The sequence below is a fragment of the Puccinia triticina genome, chromosome 5A, assembly GCF_026914185.1.
Source record: "Puccinia triticina chromosome 5A, complete sequence".
NCBI classification, from domain to species: Eukaryota; Fungi; Basidiomycota; class Pucciniomycetes; order Pucciniales; family Pucciniaceae; genus Puccinia; species Puccinia triticina.
Window position 1 is genome coordinate 7,277,826 of NC_070562.1, and position 16,667 is coordinate 7,294,492.

The window sequence follows — 16,667 nt, forward strand, 5'->3', positions numbered from 1 at the left end:
GGCTTTCTTCATTCAGTTTGTTTCTCTGCAAGTAGATCAAAAAAGAACAGACACATTCTTTCTACTGGGCCAACCAAATCCGCCCAAAATATAACATACATTTGTCCCAAACATTTAGAAATGTGTCAGTTCAACACATTCTGGAATCAGATATAAATCATGAGACCTTGAGTCCCAGCAGGATAAGAACATCACCTCTTTGATTTCCCAGGTAATGACATTTTCAACTGGTAATGCTCAACTTCCCCCACCCTTCTCCACTATCCATTTCTATTGAGTTGAGGAAAGCTTTAAATTTGTTGGTGATTTAGTGTGACACTGGTCTCAATTTGTTGTAGACATGTTTTCTAGAAAACAGGCAACCAACCATAGTTCCTCTCTAATCAAGAAGTCATTGCCAATCAAAGCCAAAAGTTGCAATCATTGTTTTCTTCATACAGAGCAATTCTCATAAGCACTTTCAGAACACTGCAGTCAAGCTAGGAAGGTGCATGTGGAAAATCTGGAATAATCAGTGGAATTCAAGACCCATGCAGTTGCCACCAAGATCTTGTGATGCATATTTCACATCTCAGACTGGGGGCTCTATTAAACTGTGTAACAAAAATGAGATGATGAGATGGTCATGCCTGCAAGCTTCAACATCCGGATTGACATTTCCATTCATTACTGGATATTAATAAAAGCGCTTGGTCCTGTTGTGAAAAGAACTGTTCAAAGCTTAGTTTGCTGTTACACCAGAAAAAACACCAACAAAAACATTTTGATTGAAATAATGTTTATTTGTTTCTAATTCTCAATGTTACATCCTCTGCAGATTCATAAACATCTGACTGATTTTCTCCGTTGACTCGCTTTGTAGATAAAGCTCTTCTCAAGTATGCATCAAAAATATCATTCAATGGGTAAATTCATGCCGTTGGCCCGGGAAACTGACCTGTCCAACTTCCGTCGGCAACATCTTTGCAACACAATTGATGGATGCATTGTGGCAACATATCATCAGCTTGGTGGGTCCATTGTTGGTTAAATATGCTGCATTGGAATTTCTTACCATCAGCCAATGCATTGTTCAAAGCCTCTTGCTCAAGCGCAAGCTCAACCTGATCAGCAATTGGCGCTAGAAGGTCATCATTGTCCCCATGAGTCCGACCATCCTGGGTGTTAGTTGGTGCCGCGCTGGTGTCATCTTGGGCAAGGAATTCACAAAGCACTGATTCATTGACATTTTCCAAGGTATTGCCAATGGCATTGTCAAAATCGCCGCCAACCATAGATAAGTGGCCACTTGCTTTTAAAAAATGTAGGCGCATGAGTTGATCATTCCAATCGTTTACTAGCTCGTTGTCATTCTCATATGGTCCTGAGTTCGAAATCAGCGAGACAACCTTGGAATTCCAATGCAACTGGAGGGAGGATATTTTGACAAAATAGTTGTGGAGGATGGCTTTAATTGGGTCGATTTGGTCTTCACTTGACAACAATTGTAGTATTGGATGGTCCGTAACAGGCTGCAGTCTACTGTAAACCCAGTCCATTTCCGAGGAGAGTCCAAACATCAGAGGAATGATTCGCTTGTGTTCCGTGACTGCCCAACGAGTGGCTCTCCAGATCTCTTGGCCTATGCGCCGCACTTCTTCTTGACCTCGGGTTAGACGCGCAAGCAGTCTCATGCCATCTTGAGTGTTGGCATCAACAGCCCATGGCTCATCGTGGTTAGTGAAGACACCATCATTCCAGAATGGGCTGTCTGCTTCCAATCTCATTAGCTCATCATACTTGATGCGCGGTAGCGTTGGGATTGGGGGCAAGGCGAGGTGAAATGCATCTACGTGTCGGTTGTACGTGTTTAGCACAGTTTGCAAAGCTGCCGTTTGTTTCCGTATTGCAATCACCAATTTTTCTTTCCCGTCTGTCCCTAAAAATGGTTGATGCATAAGACGAGTACATCAGATGAGATGAAGGAAAGGTTTTGTGATCTATTGAGACAGACTGCAACATCACACACCCAACTTGGAAGCTAGACCTTTTCGGACCGCATCAAGAGGCCTCTTCTCCTCAACTAGAGCAAGGAACTTTTGTCTGAGTTTGGTTTTTGCCCACCACACCTTGAGGAACTGGGACTCTGTCTCCGCTGTGACACCAGTCAAGAATTCTTCCCCGCCAACTCGCTCACGTTGCCGATCAATCTTGGATTCAATTTCCTGTAAGAATCGCAGGCGCACAAGTGCCTCCTCAGGTGTTTGTATCTCTTCCCTAAACATTTGAAACATTATGAGGTGTTTCAGTAATAAACACAGCCACAGGATTGTGTTGGAAACCGGTCAGAAAATTCATACCAAGTCTCAATCAAATCTTGCTCCAACACCAATAGTTTTCCGAGCTCAAGCTTTTGCTCTTCTTTGGCATGATCTCTATTGCTGTAATAGTTCCTTTCCGCAATCCACTGTGCTTCCAGGAACTGAGGCGTATAGTTTTCATTGCAGTAGTGATTGAAACGCTGGTATATTTTTTGTAACTTGATATAACAGGATTCAATGCTATCCATTGCCAGCTGAAGATGTGCATGCATCCAATCAACTTAAGATTTCTTATTAACATTAATCATGCTTGAATTTTACGGGAGATAAATTATCAATAGTTCATTTGACAAGTTTGCTTACCAGCTCCATGTTTCAGTTTTGCGGTATAGTAATCACATTGGCATGCAATTGCCTGCAGTCGATGAATTCGGGTCGCACTTCTTAGTGGTCCAACCAGGTCAGAGATCCCGGACCATAGTCGCTCCATCCCTTCACCATTGGATAGACCCCAGTGCTTGTTGTAGCGAGGATTGTATTTGATTTGGCATGCCCAATTATGGAAATATTAAAAAGAATTGGTAAAAAGAATTGGAATAACTGAAATTTATTGCTTGTTAGAGTTATAACTACAAGTGTCTAAGTGATAGACAGTAATAGAGCGTAGCTAGATGTACCTGAAAGCAGAACAAGAACTGCCTGGGCTACTGGGGTGGTTGGGGTTGTTTTGGCTTTAGACAAAGAAGGAAAAGTTGTGAAGGTGGGATGTACGGCGATCCAAGCGCAAGGGACGATCCTGTGTAGCCAGCATCGGTCCTCACACATTCAGCTTCCCTTTCCTTTCTTGGTTGTCTGTTCTGCTTCTTAACTCACGGGTGTGAGCCGGCTATCTGAGTAGCTTGGTTTTGTTCTGGTGGAACGGGTCCGCTGAGTCTCGGGCTGCTTAACAAACAAGGTTTGTCTGGTTTAGCTTGGAGCTTCTTTCTGTGTTTTGATGGAAGAATCCACTGGGCTTACGGGTTGCTGACGCTTCTGTGATCCTGTCAAGCAGGTCTGAGTTGGTCTGGGGTCCAAGACGTTCTGTGAGAAGGTTTTGAAGCTTGTTTGCTCTTTTTGCTGGGCTTTGACCTTGAAGGTTCTCGCTGGTTCTGCTGGCGTAATCGACAGAGCGATATGCTTTAGCTGACTGTGCCTGGGTTAGGTCTTTGTCTGGGCAAGTGCGGAAGGGCTTACCTGTCCGCGCTGCTGGGTCTGGGCTTAACCGTGCATGCTTCCTTTTTGGTTGCAGCGGGTCTGGGTTCTGGGGACCGCGGAAGGGCTTGCCTTTCAACGCAGCTGAGTTTAACCAAGCAGTTTTCCATAAGGGTTCCTGCTGGTCTCATTAGTCTGTATTCCTACAAATATGCATGGAAAACAGATGTGCCAAAGGCAACCTGATCGATGCGCCTACCTAATAGATCACGCTTGAGACAGATGTTGTTATGTCAGTTGATCGTCTTACATTTGCCAAGCTTGAAGCATTGAGGCACCTTTTTGACATGGGCATCTAAGTGGCACCCAATGTCGTAAAGTACTCCGATTTTTTTGTTCGGGAAAGCTTTCAGTATATCATCGAGGATGCTGACTGGGTAGTAAAGCCTAGGATGTACACGCAAGAATTCAATGAATTCAGCCAAGGTGATTATCTATTGGCAAAGGTTTACTTACTTTTCACCAGTCCCCTCGATGTTGTTCAGCTTCAACGGTATGTCATGGCGACAGCAACTCGCAAACAGGCCGGTATCGTCAAATTTGTCCCAGGAGGAGGAGTTGCGCACATCGTTTGCAGCTTTATGAGAATCGGAGCAGGAGGACTACCAGATTGTACCAGTGGCGAGATAACATTACATACCTGTGATGAGACAAAGCAAAGTAACTCACCCTAAGGCCTGCGGCATCTCCTTCGGTGGATCCAAGTTGAACCTTGTGCTTATTGATTTGTGAAGGTGGGATAAATATTGATGGATAGTCGCTTTCGGCAGGAACATCATTGCTTGCAAAATGGTGATGCCTATGCTGGAAATTACCATCCATAGCTATAATCACATAGGCATCATCAGCTCGGCTGACTTCGTCAGGTTTTTCGGGGCCGAAGCAGGAGGGGCACTTTGATGCCCAAAGATCTTTCTCCTGCATTTCAAGTGCAACATTCAGAAGATCCTTTTGGAGAATCTGGATGCAACTGTAAATATCAATTGCTTGGGAGAAGGGAGTACGCAGTTCGCGAGGTTTGCCTGATTTACTGCGGGCTAACAAGGGCTTGGGCGATCGGGTGTCTTGATGGCAAACAAGGCCTTTGATGAAGGATGTGTATGGCACTGCTGTTTCATACCACAGAGATTGGTACAGCTGAACAAGGGGAATTGCAAAGGCTGTTTGTGGTTTGGTGGGTGATGCAGCAAGGAAACCGTGATAAAGTAGGCGGATTGGATCAGGGATGCAGGAGCAGAACTCAATTTTCTGTTCGGGAGATCGGTCTGCGGAAGACGTGAAGGCTCATTCAGTTGCAGGTCACAATCCAAGTGTAACTGATTGACTTGCCATGTGTGTGTATTAAGTCTACAGCTCGAGAAGAACGAGTGGTGCACACACATTCTTCAAGGGGGTCAAGATATTCCAATGAGCGAGTCCAATTTTGAGTTCGGTACTGGCAGGTATAATAAGCGGCAGTCATCGATTTTTCAATTGATTTCCACGCAACTGAGAGTGTTTCCCTTCAAACAGCATATTCGGTTACGATCTCCGGAGGTAGACGGATGTCATTGTCATTGGGTTCCTCGTGATGATTGGGATTGCCGTAGTACGGCTCGTTGGGTGGTAGATCTGTTGGTGAGATTTGAGGATCTTGGTGAGGGCAACAAGGGGTAAGGAGTAAGTCAGCTCTCATGGGGGGCCGTGCTCCATCATTGTTGTCCGGTGTCTGTAGGTTTGCTGGAGCTCGCCGATTGCGTACAGACGTTGGTGCCCGGCGGAGCGCGAATCCAGTCCGGCGGCTAGAGGGCATCAATATTGAGCTGGGTTGCTGGGTTTGGAGGTATAGGTTGGAAAATTAGTATGTATATTGAAGGGAGTGAAAGGAAAGGTCGGTACTCACATGCAGCTTTTCAAGCCTGATTGGGTCGAGTCAATGTGGCAGCCAAACTGTTGTTGTCTGATGATTGATTGATCGCGGACCAAGGTGAGTTGTGCGATCAAAAGGCTACCTGGGGTTGGAATCGAACAGAGGTGAGGAGGTGGTCCAATGGTGAAGTGGTCGAGTTGTTGACTCCGGGTGGAAGTGTAGTTGATACTCGGTGAGTGCCCTTGTGACTCGGTGAGGCCAGCTGAGTGCGGACTTGAACTATTGTGTAGTCTGATTTACACTTTGACGCGGACTACACATCAGTGCAATGTAGATCGTCACGGGTGGTTAATTGAGACCTCCTCAATGTTTTCGGAGCTGGATGAGCTGAGGATGATGAATATGCATGTGCCTGACTGCGATTACATAATCTTAAGTACATACGGCCTCGACTCTTTAAGGTTTTGCCCCAACCATCTTTTCCCCAAGTTTCAGCATATCGTCATCCTCAGCCGAACCCCACCCGAAACACTTCGCGTGCTCTTTTCTCGTCCCAATCCCAGACTCCAGTGGTGCTACGCTGGGGTAGGATAGCTACAATTGCCACTTGAAAGTCTCCTGGCTTATCTCTTCCCAACATCCATTCAAAGCCGATCGCAAGCCAGCGAACAACATTCTCCCTGCCACCCAGCTTCCGTAAATTATTACGCAACTGTCGCCTTCTTCCCTAAATCTTGTCTTATTGTACCCTCTCCTTGAATTTGCCATCGTACCACCCTAAAAAATCACCCGCCTCTATTCTTGATAAAAACAAAAAACCAAAGTAAAATCCCCCCGATCTCCCGAGTCGCTTTTCAGTAGATTTCAACCAAAAATAAATAAATAAATAAAAAGTCACTCGACGAACCGATATGGCCGACTTCGATTACGACAGCCTTCCTCAGACTGTGGATATTTTCTTTGAACCGGACTCCAACATTATTGATGTCAAGCTATGTAAGTGGTTCTATTTTTGAATTATCCACTTGGCAATGTTTTGTTGCAGTTTTAGAACTTGTGACGCTTAGAAACTGATTGATAATCCCACCGCAGTTGATTACCTGCTTCCTTCAGGTTCGGGCCCCAACGCTCAACCGAAAGTCGCCCAGCTTGACCTGAAATACAAGTACTCTCCTGAGACTCCGTGGGCTCCTTTGCACGAAGTGGTTGAGGACCGGATCGAAAGGATTAAAAAGTATTACTGGAACGTATGGGATCTTGGAACAGAGGTCAATTGAATCCCCTTCTGCGTATTCGTCTCAGGGTCCGGAGCTCGACCTGTATATCGCATACTGATGTTTTACCATTTTGTCAATACAGGAAGAGTTCGAGAATCTGCCCACTGCCTCCAATGCAATTTTCCATGGACCCAACGTCGATATTTTGGAGGAGGACATCATATTGTTTTCCACCATAGTCGGCAATGACTCCGATGCCTACCGCTCCTCTGGCCCCAACACCGAGGTCCCCATGGATTTCGGCATCAAATTGGGATGGAAAGCCATCATGAAGCCCCTATTCCCCAAATCGATCCCTGGTGATTTGCTTGCCCTGGTGCATTTGAGCAACCGATTTGATATGAGAGATCGAGCTCCACGGCTCAAGGTAAGCTCGTTCGGTTCTTCGATCGCACATCAGGGATTTCGACTCACCATTATATACTCTTCGTCTCGATTTCCATTTATTTAGGTCGGCGATACAGTCACCAGCGAAGCTAAGATTGCTAGCATTACTAATGGCGAGACTGGCAAGACGGTGGCAGTCAAAGGAACTGTCTTTTTACTCAAGGATGGCGAGAAAACCCCGGTCATGGACGTCATTTCATCCTTCTTTTACCGCGGCCGCTTCGACGACTTTGACGCAACCTTTATGTCGGAAGACGATCCGGAGTACAAAGTCACGATGAACTCGACTACCGACATCTCGGTATTAAAATCGAAGGATTGGTTTGATTGGAAGGACGAAAACGTCAAGCTCGCTCCTGGTCAAACTCTTACATTCCAAACCTCATCCTCCTACAGATACAAGGAGAAGGGAATGTATGCTTCGGTCAACGTCGATGGCTCGGCTTATCTCACTGGAATCGGTTCCGACCCTAATGAACTTGTCCAAGTCGCCATCATCTCTTACACCTCCGCTACCCCGTCCAAAGGCAACCCCGTTCTGGAGTACCTGAAAAGATCCGGTAAGCCAGTCGGTCAGCATATCCTCTTCCCCACTGGTGGCTACCTCATCAAGGACGAAAACAATACCAGCGAAATCAAAACTCCGCCGAACAACCTGCCGTACTCACAAGCCAGCGCGGATTGGAACCCCATTCACTGCAACCCGTACTTCGCCAGCTTAGCCTCCCTGCCTGGCACGATTACGCACGGGATGTGGTCTAGTGCTGCTACTCGAAGTGTTGTCGAGAGGGTAGCCGCCGAGGGTCATGGTGCGCGTGTCAAGAGCTACGATGTCTCTTTTACCGGCATGCTTTTGCCCAATACCACTCTGAAGATCGAGCTCAAACACATCGGCCAAACTTCCAAGGGCTACAAACTGATCTCCGTCACCACTTACGCTCTGCCTGGCGAATCATCCTCGTCCGCCGAACCTACGAAGGTGTTGGTTGGTACCGCAGAGGTTGCGCAAGCTTCGACTGGCTACGTTTTCACTGGCCAGGGGAGTCAAGAGCCCGGAATGGGCATGGCGCTCTACAACGAATCGGCGGTTGCCCGGGCAGTTTGGGACGAAGCCGACAGACATCTGGGAGAGGTTTACGGATTCAGCATCCTCGAGATCGTCCGCAACAATCCCAAGGAGAAAATCGTCCATTTCGGCGGGATCAAAGGGCACGGAATTCGTCAGCGCTACATGGAGATGTCCTACCAGACCACCGACAAAGATGGAAACGTCAAGACCCTCCCATTGTTTGGTGACATCGACCTCCGGACCTCTCGCTACACCTTTTCGTCTCCAACCGGTTTGTTGTATGCCACTCAATTCGCACAGATCGCCTTGGTTGTCACCGAAAAAGCGGCATTCGAAGATCTCCGAGAGAAAGGACTGGTCCAGGAGGGCGCCCCCTTTGCTGGCCACAGTCTCGGAGAGTATTCCGCCCTCGCCAGTATTGCTGGCGTTTTGCCGATTTCATCCCTTGTCGATGTCGTTTTCTTCCGAGGTATCACGATGCAACGTGCTGTTGAACGAGACGACCAAAACCGGTCCAAGTACGCCATGGCCGCGATTAACCCTAGCAGAATCGGTAAGAGCTTCAGCGATGCAGCTCTGCGTGAAGTGGTCGATACGATCTCCAAGCGTTGTCAAGTCTTGCTCGAAATCGTCAACTTCAACGTCGAAGGCCAGCAATATGTCACCGCCGGAGAACTTGTGGCGCTCCAAACCCTCACCAACGTCTTGAATTTCTTGAAGGTCCAGAAAATCGACATCGCTGAACTCCAACAGAAAATGTCTCTGGAGAAGGTCAAAGAACACTTGATCGAAATCGTCGACGAGTGTCACAAGGAGTCTCTACTGAAGGAAGAGAAACAGGGATTCATTGTCCTTGAGCGCGGATTTGCGTAAGTTGCCATCCATCTCTATTCCATCCAGTATTTGTGACCGCTAGAGCTGATTCAATTTCTACAATCTCTTCTACATCAGCTCAATTCCTCTTCCTGGCATCGATGTGCCATTCCACTCGCGCTACCTCTGGGCCGGTGTCATGCCCTTCAGAGCCTATCTCTCCAAGAAGTTGAACCCAGCTCACATGAACCCTGAGCTCCTCATCGACAAGTACATTCCCAACTTGACTGCCGAACCTTTCCAAATCTCCAAGGCCTACGCCGAGCGAATCTACCAGCAGACCAACTCCCCCCGCCTAGAGAAAACGCTGAAAAATTGGGTCGAGGATGGCTGGGACCTGCCCGAAAATCGAAGCAAGCTTGGTTACGTCATTATCGTCGAGCTTCTGGCTTACCAATTCGCATCGTAAGTCCCTTTTTCTATTTACTCGGCTACTTTCACAAAGCCCATCTGACAATATTTTTGTCCGAATTTTCAGACCAGTACTCTGGATTCAAACTCAGGATCAGCTGTTTTCCCACCACAAGTACAATATCGAGCGACTGATCGAATTCGGCCCATCTCCAACCCTCACCGGCATGGCTTCTCGTACTTTGAAACTGAAGTACGATACGCAAGATACAGCTCACAACATGTCCCGAGAGATCCTTTGCATTTCGAAAAACATCAAAGAGATCTACTACCAGTACGAAGACGAGGTTGAGGCTGAGGCTTCCTCACCAGCGGCCAACGAACCCGCGGCCGCTTCTCCTGCCGCCGTTGCCGTCGCTGCCCCAGCCCCTGTCGCTGCTAGCTCCGGACCTGTCATCGCTGTCGCTGACGAGCCACTGCAGGCTGTCGAAACACTCCGTGTCTTGGTTGCTCAAGGCTTGAAAAAACCTTTGGATGATGTGCCCCTTTCCAAGGCAATCAAGGATTTGGTCGGCGGCAAGTCCACTCTGCAAAATGAACTGCTCGGCAGTGCTCGTAAGTTTATCGGTCGATTCATAGTCTTCCAATGTGAGAAACACTTTAACTAACCGTTGTGCTACTCGACTTTCTCAGAGGCTGAATTCGGCTCGGCACCGGACAAGGCGGAGGAGATGCCATTAGGAGAATTGGGTGCTGCACTCCAATCCAGCTACGGTGGCACTATGGGCAAGCACATGAGTGCTCTGGTATCGCGACTCATCGGTAGCAAGATGCCTGGAGGTTTCGGAATGTCAGGCGTGAAGAGTCATCTTTCTAAGTCCTGGGGCTTAGGACCGGGCCGAACCGAAGGTGCTCTCCTGATGGCCTTGACCATGGAACCGCCCAAACGATTGGGCTCGGAGGGAGAGGCCAAATCCTATCTCGATTCGGTCGTCCAAGCTTACGGAAAGCATTCCGGTCTCGCTCTGTCTCAAGGTGGCCCAGCCGGTGCGGCCGGAGGCAGCGTTGGCGGTGCTGTGATCAACTCGGAGGAATTCGAGAAGTTCCAGCAGAGTCAAGACACATTTGTATCTCAGCAACTCGAAGTCTTGTTGCGATACTTGAAGAGAGATTCACGCGATGGCTACCGCTTACACGACCTCAAGCATGCCGATTACATGCGGGTCCAAGACGAGTTGGATAGTATCCAGAAAGAACACGGCGAAAATTACCTCAAAGGCATCCAGCCTGTCTTCGATCCTCTCAAGGCCCGCCACTTTGACTCGGCGTGGAACTGGGTTCGACAAACCGCCCTCGAGATGTTTTTTGACATGTCAGTATTGTTTTTTTTTTCTCTGCTCAATGCTCAATGTATTCCTGACATATGTTTCGCGGAACTTTTCGCTACAGTATTTACGGCCGGTTGAAGACTGTCGATCGTGATATTACCGCCAAGGTATGTCACACCTCTCCCCGGCTCTTGTTCCGCCAATTTCTAACGAGTCTTCTCATTTTAGTGCCTGGTAATCATGAATCGAGCCAATCCTGCTTTGCTCGACTACATGCAATATTACCTCGACCACACGGATGCCAGCAAGGGCGAACGATACCGTCTCGCAAAGGAGTTTGGACAGATGCTCTTGAGCAACTGCCGGGAAGCTGTCGGTGCAGCTCCCTTGTACCGAGATGGTTAGTTTATTGTTTGATTCATCAACGGTATGACGATAAGATCTTTTCGCTCACCCTCTCATGATTTACAGTCACTTTTCCCACGGCACCAAAGACTACCGTAACCCTCAAAGGTGAAATTGTTTACGAGGAGGTCAACCGCGTGGGCGTTTCTCGACTCGAGCGCTATGTGGCTGAGATGGCAGCTGGATCGAAAATTACTGCCGAGATGAATGTAAGTTGTCATTCTACTACTAGCAGTATTTCTACCCTTCTAACTTGGTCCGATTTTTCGACAGTTGGACAAGGTCCAGGAATCCATCCAGAACCTGTACAAACTTGTCAAGTCTCAACCGACCATCGCCAAATCCCAGATGGCAGCGATCCGATCCTTATACGGAGAGGTTGTCAAAGGTCTCTCGCCCCACGAGCGCAATCGAGCTGGCACCGGACCTAGAAGTCGTCGGCCTTCCAGTCAATTCTTGCGGCCTGTGCAAGTCGAGCCGACTGCCCTTTCGGGCGACAAAACACCCTTATTGCACCTCAAACGGAAAGTGGGAAGCAACTGGGTCTACAGCAGCAAACTCACCACAGTACGCATTTCGTATCTTGACTCATTGCTCGTGCTTGACGCTGATCAGTGTCGTCCATTCGCCTGTTCTAACAGCTTTATCTCGATGTCTTGACCGAAATCGCATCCGCGGGAACCACGTTCGAGCACAAGAATGCCTTGTTGACTGGTGTCGGTAAGGCCAGTATCGGAGTAGAGATCTTGAAGGGTCTGTTGAGCGGAGGCGCACATGTAATTGTGACCACTTCTCGTTACTCTCGTGCGACGGTGGAATACTACCAGGCTATTTACCAAGAAGTTGGATCGCGCGGCAGTCGACTCACCGTTGTTCCTTTCAATCAGGGATCCAAGCAAGATGTTGAAGGTCAGACTCGATCTCGCTTTGTTTAATATACGAGGGACTCTTGCTGATTTTCGAGTGATTTCTTTTAGCCTTGGTTGACTACATCTACTCCACCGATAAAGACAAGGGGTTGGCCATGGACCTCGATTACATCTTGCCCTTCGCAGCGATTCCGGAGAACGGACGAGAAATCGATGGTTTAGATGACCGCTCCGAACTTGCTCACCGAGTGATGCTGACCAACCTGCTTAGATTGATGGGCGAGGTCAAGAAGAAAAAGCATGCTCTCAAACTCGTCACCCGCCCTACCCAAGTTGTCCTGCCGCTGTCCCCCAATCACGGCAACTTCGGTAACGATGGTCTCTACTCTGAGTCGAAAATCTCGCTCGAGACCTTGTTCAATCGATGGTCTTCTGAGTCCTGGGGCGAGTACTTGTGTCTCGCAGGGGCTGTTATTGGCTGGACTCGGTCAGTTGCAGTCTTTTCCGATTATCCCTCATTTGCAACATTCTGACGTAACTTGATTTCTGTTTGTAGTGGCACCGGTTTGATGTCGGCGAACAACTTGATCGCTGAAGGCGTCGAAACACACGGTGTCCGCACTTTCTCGGCCAAAGAAATGGCGTTCAACATTTTGGGTCTGATGCATCCGCTTCTTTTCGACGTTGCCCAAGTTGAGCCGGTATGGGCAGACTTGAACGGAGGCATGGACAAGCTACCCGATCTGGCGGAAATCAGCATGAAAGTTCGCCAGGAGCTTAACGAAGTCGCTAACGTCCGCTCGAAGATCAGTCTCGACAATGCTATCGACTTCAAAGTTATCCATGGCGCCGAAGCCGAAGCGATTCACCATCCAGTCAAAATTTCACCACGTGCGAACTTCACTCTACCGATGCCCAAGCTGCGCCCCAACTTCGACAATGAAACAAGCATGACCTTGCTTCGTGGTATGCTAGACCTAGACAAGGTTATCGTCATCGCTGGTTACGCCGAAGTTGGACCATTTGGTAGCTCTCGTACCAGGTGGCAAATGGAAGCTAAAGGCGAATTCAGTATCGAAGGCTTACTCGAATTGGCCACAATCACCGGTCTGATCAAATTCGTGGATGGCAAACTCAAGAATGGCAAACAGTACGTCGGTTGGGTAGATGCTCAGACGGAAGAGCCGGTCGATGACTCCCAAGTCAAATCGAAGTATGAAGCCCAAATCTTGGCGCATACCGGGGTTCGGTTTATCGAGCCGGAGCTCTTCCGAGGCTATGATCCCAAGCGCAAGGGATACACCCAAGAAATCGAGCTCAATCACGATTTGGAAGCCATTGAGACCTCGCGAGCCGATGCCGAGAAGTTCAAATTACAGCACGGTGACAAGGTTGATGTCTGGTTCGACGGTGACAAATGCTTCATCCGCTTCAAGAAGAATGCCAAGATTATGATCCCCAAAGCCGTCAGATTCGACCGACTTGTGGCCGGCCAAATCCCCACTGGCTGGGACGCTCGAGTCTTTGGTATTCCAGACGATATCATTGCCCAAGTCGACCGAACTTCCCTCTGGGCGCTTGTATGTACTGCCGAAGCACTCAGTAAGTCCAAATTTATTGACGGCTTTATGCGCCGTAGCAACAGTCGAACTGATCGACCTCTTACTTATTTCAGTGATGGCTGGGATAACCGATCCGTATGAGCTATACAAGTACATCCATCCCAGCGAAGTGGGAACTTCCCTCGGTTCTGGAATGGGTGGAATGAGCAGTTTGTCAAAAATGTTCCGCGACAGACGTGAAGAGAAGGATGTACAGAAAGACATTCTGCAAGAAACCTTCATCAACACTGTCGCCGGCTGGGTCAACTTACTCTTAAGTAAATCGGTTTTCAATTCTCTTCTCTAGCTTTAACTGCATGTTTCACTGACTGTATTAACATCTGCCAGTGTCGTCCAGCGGTCCCATCAAAATCCCAGTGGGTGCTTGTGCCACCGCATTGCAATCAGTCGAAATTGCATGCGACACCATTCTCAGCGGAAAAGCGAAAGTGATGATTGCTGGTGGATTCGACGACTTTGATGAAGAAGGAAGTCTCGAATTTGCAAACATGCAAGCCACCAGCAACACTGAAACAGAACTAGCCGCCGGACGCGAACCCAATGAAATGTCTCGTCCGACCACCAGCACTCGAGCCGGATTCATGGAGTCTCAAGGATGTGGTGTCCAAGTGCTCATGTCTGCCAAGACTGCCATCGAGATCGGTGCCAGTATCTACGGCATTGTAGCTTACACCGCAACTGCGACTGACAAAGCTGGCCGAAGTGTTCCTGCGTGAGTTTTATTTTCATTTGTCTTTGTCGATTAGAATGATTGTTGGTGCTTACCGATCTGCTTTTCGACATTCCTCTCCGACAGACCTGGCCGTGGTGTTCTTTCTACTGCCCGTGAAGCCCCGGGCAAAGTTCCAGCTCCCATCCTAGACCTCGAATGGAGAAAGCGCCAACTGGCTTTCAGAAGAATGCAGATTTCGCAATGGTTAGACAACGAAATCGACATCTTCAAGAGCATGGTTTCTAACCTTGAGAAAGCTGGCCAACCAATGCCCTCCGACGAGATCGCCGAGAGGTATGCTGCTATCGAGAAAGAAGCGAAACGTCAAGAAAAGGAAGCCCAATCTACTTTTGGAATGCTTACTGGTGAAGACCCCACAGTTGCTCCGCTGAGACGCGCCTTAGCTGTTTGGGGACTGAACATCGATGACGTTGGAGTAGCCTCGGTATGTCTTAGTGTTGGTGTGTTGATCCCGAGTCCTTGCTGACGTGGGTTCTTTTGGCCCGCAGTTCCATGGTACTAGTACCAAGGCAAATGACAAGAACGAAAGTTCGGTTTACAACCAGCAATTCCAGCATCTCGGTCGATCACGCGGTAATGCTGTCCCTGTGGTAGCGCAGAAATGGCTTACTGGTCATCCCAAGGGTGGTGCTGCAGCATGGATGATGTGCGGCGTTACACAAGCTATCCAGGACGGTATCATTCCCGGCAACCGGAACGCCGATAACATTGGTCCTGAGCTGCAGGAGTTTGAATTTTTGGTATACCCCTCCAAGTCGATCCAGACGGACGGTATCAAGGCCGGTCTCTTAACTTCGTTCGGATTCGGCCAAGTTGGTGGACAGGTATTGGTTGTCCATCCCGATTACTTGTTGGCGGCCATCGAGCCAGCCGAATATGATTCATACAAATCCAAAAGATTTGTTCGCGAGCGCGCCGTAAGTCCCACCTTCACCTAGCTTTGTTCCTTCATCCAAGTACTGATAATTCCGTCAACCTGTGCACCTGCACCTCTTCCAGAGTTACCGCAAGTTCAACGATTTCTTGACCAAGCGTTCGCTGGTGATCCTGAAGGAAACCCCTCCTTACACACCCGAACTAGAACCTCACGTTCTTTTGAACCCACTCGCCCGAGTATCGAAGGACTCGACTGGATCCTACTCCTTCCCGAAGAAGCCGGACCATTTACCCACCAGAGTGAATGTTGCCGCCAAGACAGCTTCGTTGGCGGCTACAATCACTCAGAAGTACGAAAATGAAGACGGCGTTTTCGGTGTCGGGACGGATGTCGAGATGATCACAGCCGTGCCACAATCCGACGTTTTCCTAGATCGAAACTTCACCGAGCAAGAGCTAGCTTACTGCCGCCAATCGCCTGATTTCAGTGCGTCACTCGCCGGCAAATGGACCGCCAAGGAGGCAGCCTTCAAGGCCATGAAGACCCTCAGCAAGGGCGCGGGTGCGGCCATGAAGGAGATCGAAATCCTCTCCGGACCCAGTGGCCCCGAAATCAAACTGACCGGCGAGGCCAGTAAGGTCGCTCTCGAGAAAGGCATCAAGAAATTCGAGCTTTCGATCTCGCATTCAGATGAAGTCGCCATGGCCTTCGTCGTGGCTCGCCGTTAAACGGCCTGCTCTGTGTATTTCTGTCACGATGCTCTTGTTATTCTGTTTTTTCTTTCTTTTTCTTGCATAAAGCGTGTATACTTTTTATCAACCTTGTCCTAACTGAACGCTGAACACCCCATAGCTTGAATGAATCAATGAACAATCTTATCTTCAATCTCTAGTTGTGTGTTGCTCTCATCGGCTGGCACTGACTGGCCGTTGGCATCACAGTCTATGTAACATTTGGCTCTCGATGGCCTGTCGCCAGTAGTACGTCAGTGCAGTCTTTGGCTCGGTGGCCGGCACGGTCATCACCGTGCGCCCATCCGACCATCCAAGTCAGACTCTCCAGCCGTTGGTGACATTGGCGACCGGCCGGCGTGTTCATCCATATGTATCCTTGACACAACACCTCCATCCGTGTCAGAAGCATGTGAAACGACTTTCCCTTTTTTTGTGATGCTGAGCTTCAGCCTCCCGTTGAGAGCTGTTAGGACGGCGACCCCGATACAGCTAACCCAGGAGAGCTTGCAACTTGGCGCGCAAACTCCGAGACTTTGTGCCGCAGCGGCCAGACTTGTCCGCAGCTCCAGACATCCGTGCGCGCGGACCGTGCCCGGGGGAACCCGGGGGAGGAGCCTGCAGGAGAGCTGCCTGCCGCCGACCCAAACCCTGCCTGCCGCCACCACCAACCCACCACCCACCACCGCCGAATCCATCAACCCCGCCACCGCCACCCCCAGTAAAATCAACCCCAACGGTCCTT

The 16,667-nt window shown here is 49.0% G+C and overlaps 2 protein-coding genes across 2 annotated transcripts; one reads left to right on the top strand and one right to left on the bottom strand.

Moving 5' to 3' along the window:
* Window positions 1-911: 911 nt before the first annotated feature.
* PtA15_5A842 (uncharacterized protein) lies at window positions 912-2,672 on the bottom strand (the record flags this gene model as incomplete). Its single annotated transcript, XM_053169646.1, has 4 exons — window positions 912-1,918; window positions 2,009-2,256; window positions 2,340-2,554; window positions 2,664-2,672. The coding sequence occupies 4 exons, from the start codon at window positions 2,670-2,672 to the stop codon at window positions 912-914; spliced, it is 1,479 nt and encodes a 492-aa protein (XP_053020822.1).
* A 3,639-nt stretch (window positions 2,673-6,311) lies between these two features.
* Window positions 6,312-15,552, top strand: PtA15_5A843 (uncharacterized protein; the record flags this gene model as incomplete). The annotated part of the gene is made up of 19 exons (XM_053169647.1): window positions 6,312-6,396; window positions 6,493-6,668; window positions 6,760-7,044; window positions 7,129-9,002; window positions 9,085-9,411; window positions 9,485-9,972; window positions 10,051-10,729; window positions 10,807-10,852; window positions 10,914-11,085; window positions 11,157-11,299; window positions 11,364-11,657; window positions 11,732-11,999; window positions 12,068-12,403; window positions 12,653-13,561; window positions 13,635-13,838; window positions 13,909-14,293; window positions 14,378-14,738; window positions 14,803-15,231; window positions 15,316-15,552. The coding sequence occupies 19 exons, from the start codon at window positions 6,312-6,314 to the stop codon at window positions 15,550-15,552; spliced, it is 7,698 nt and encodes a 2,565-aa protein (XP_053020823.1).
* Window positions 15,553-16,667: the final 1,115 nt, after the last annotated feature.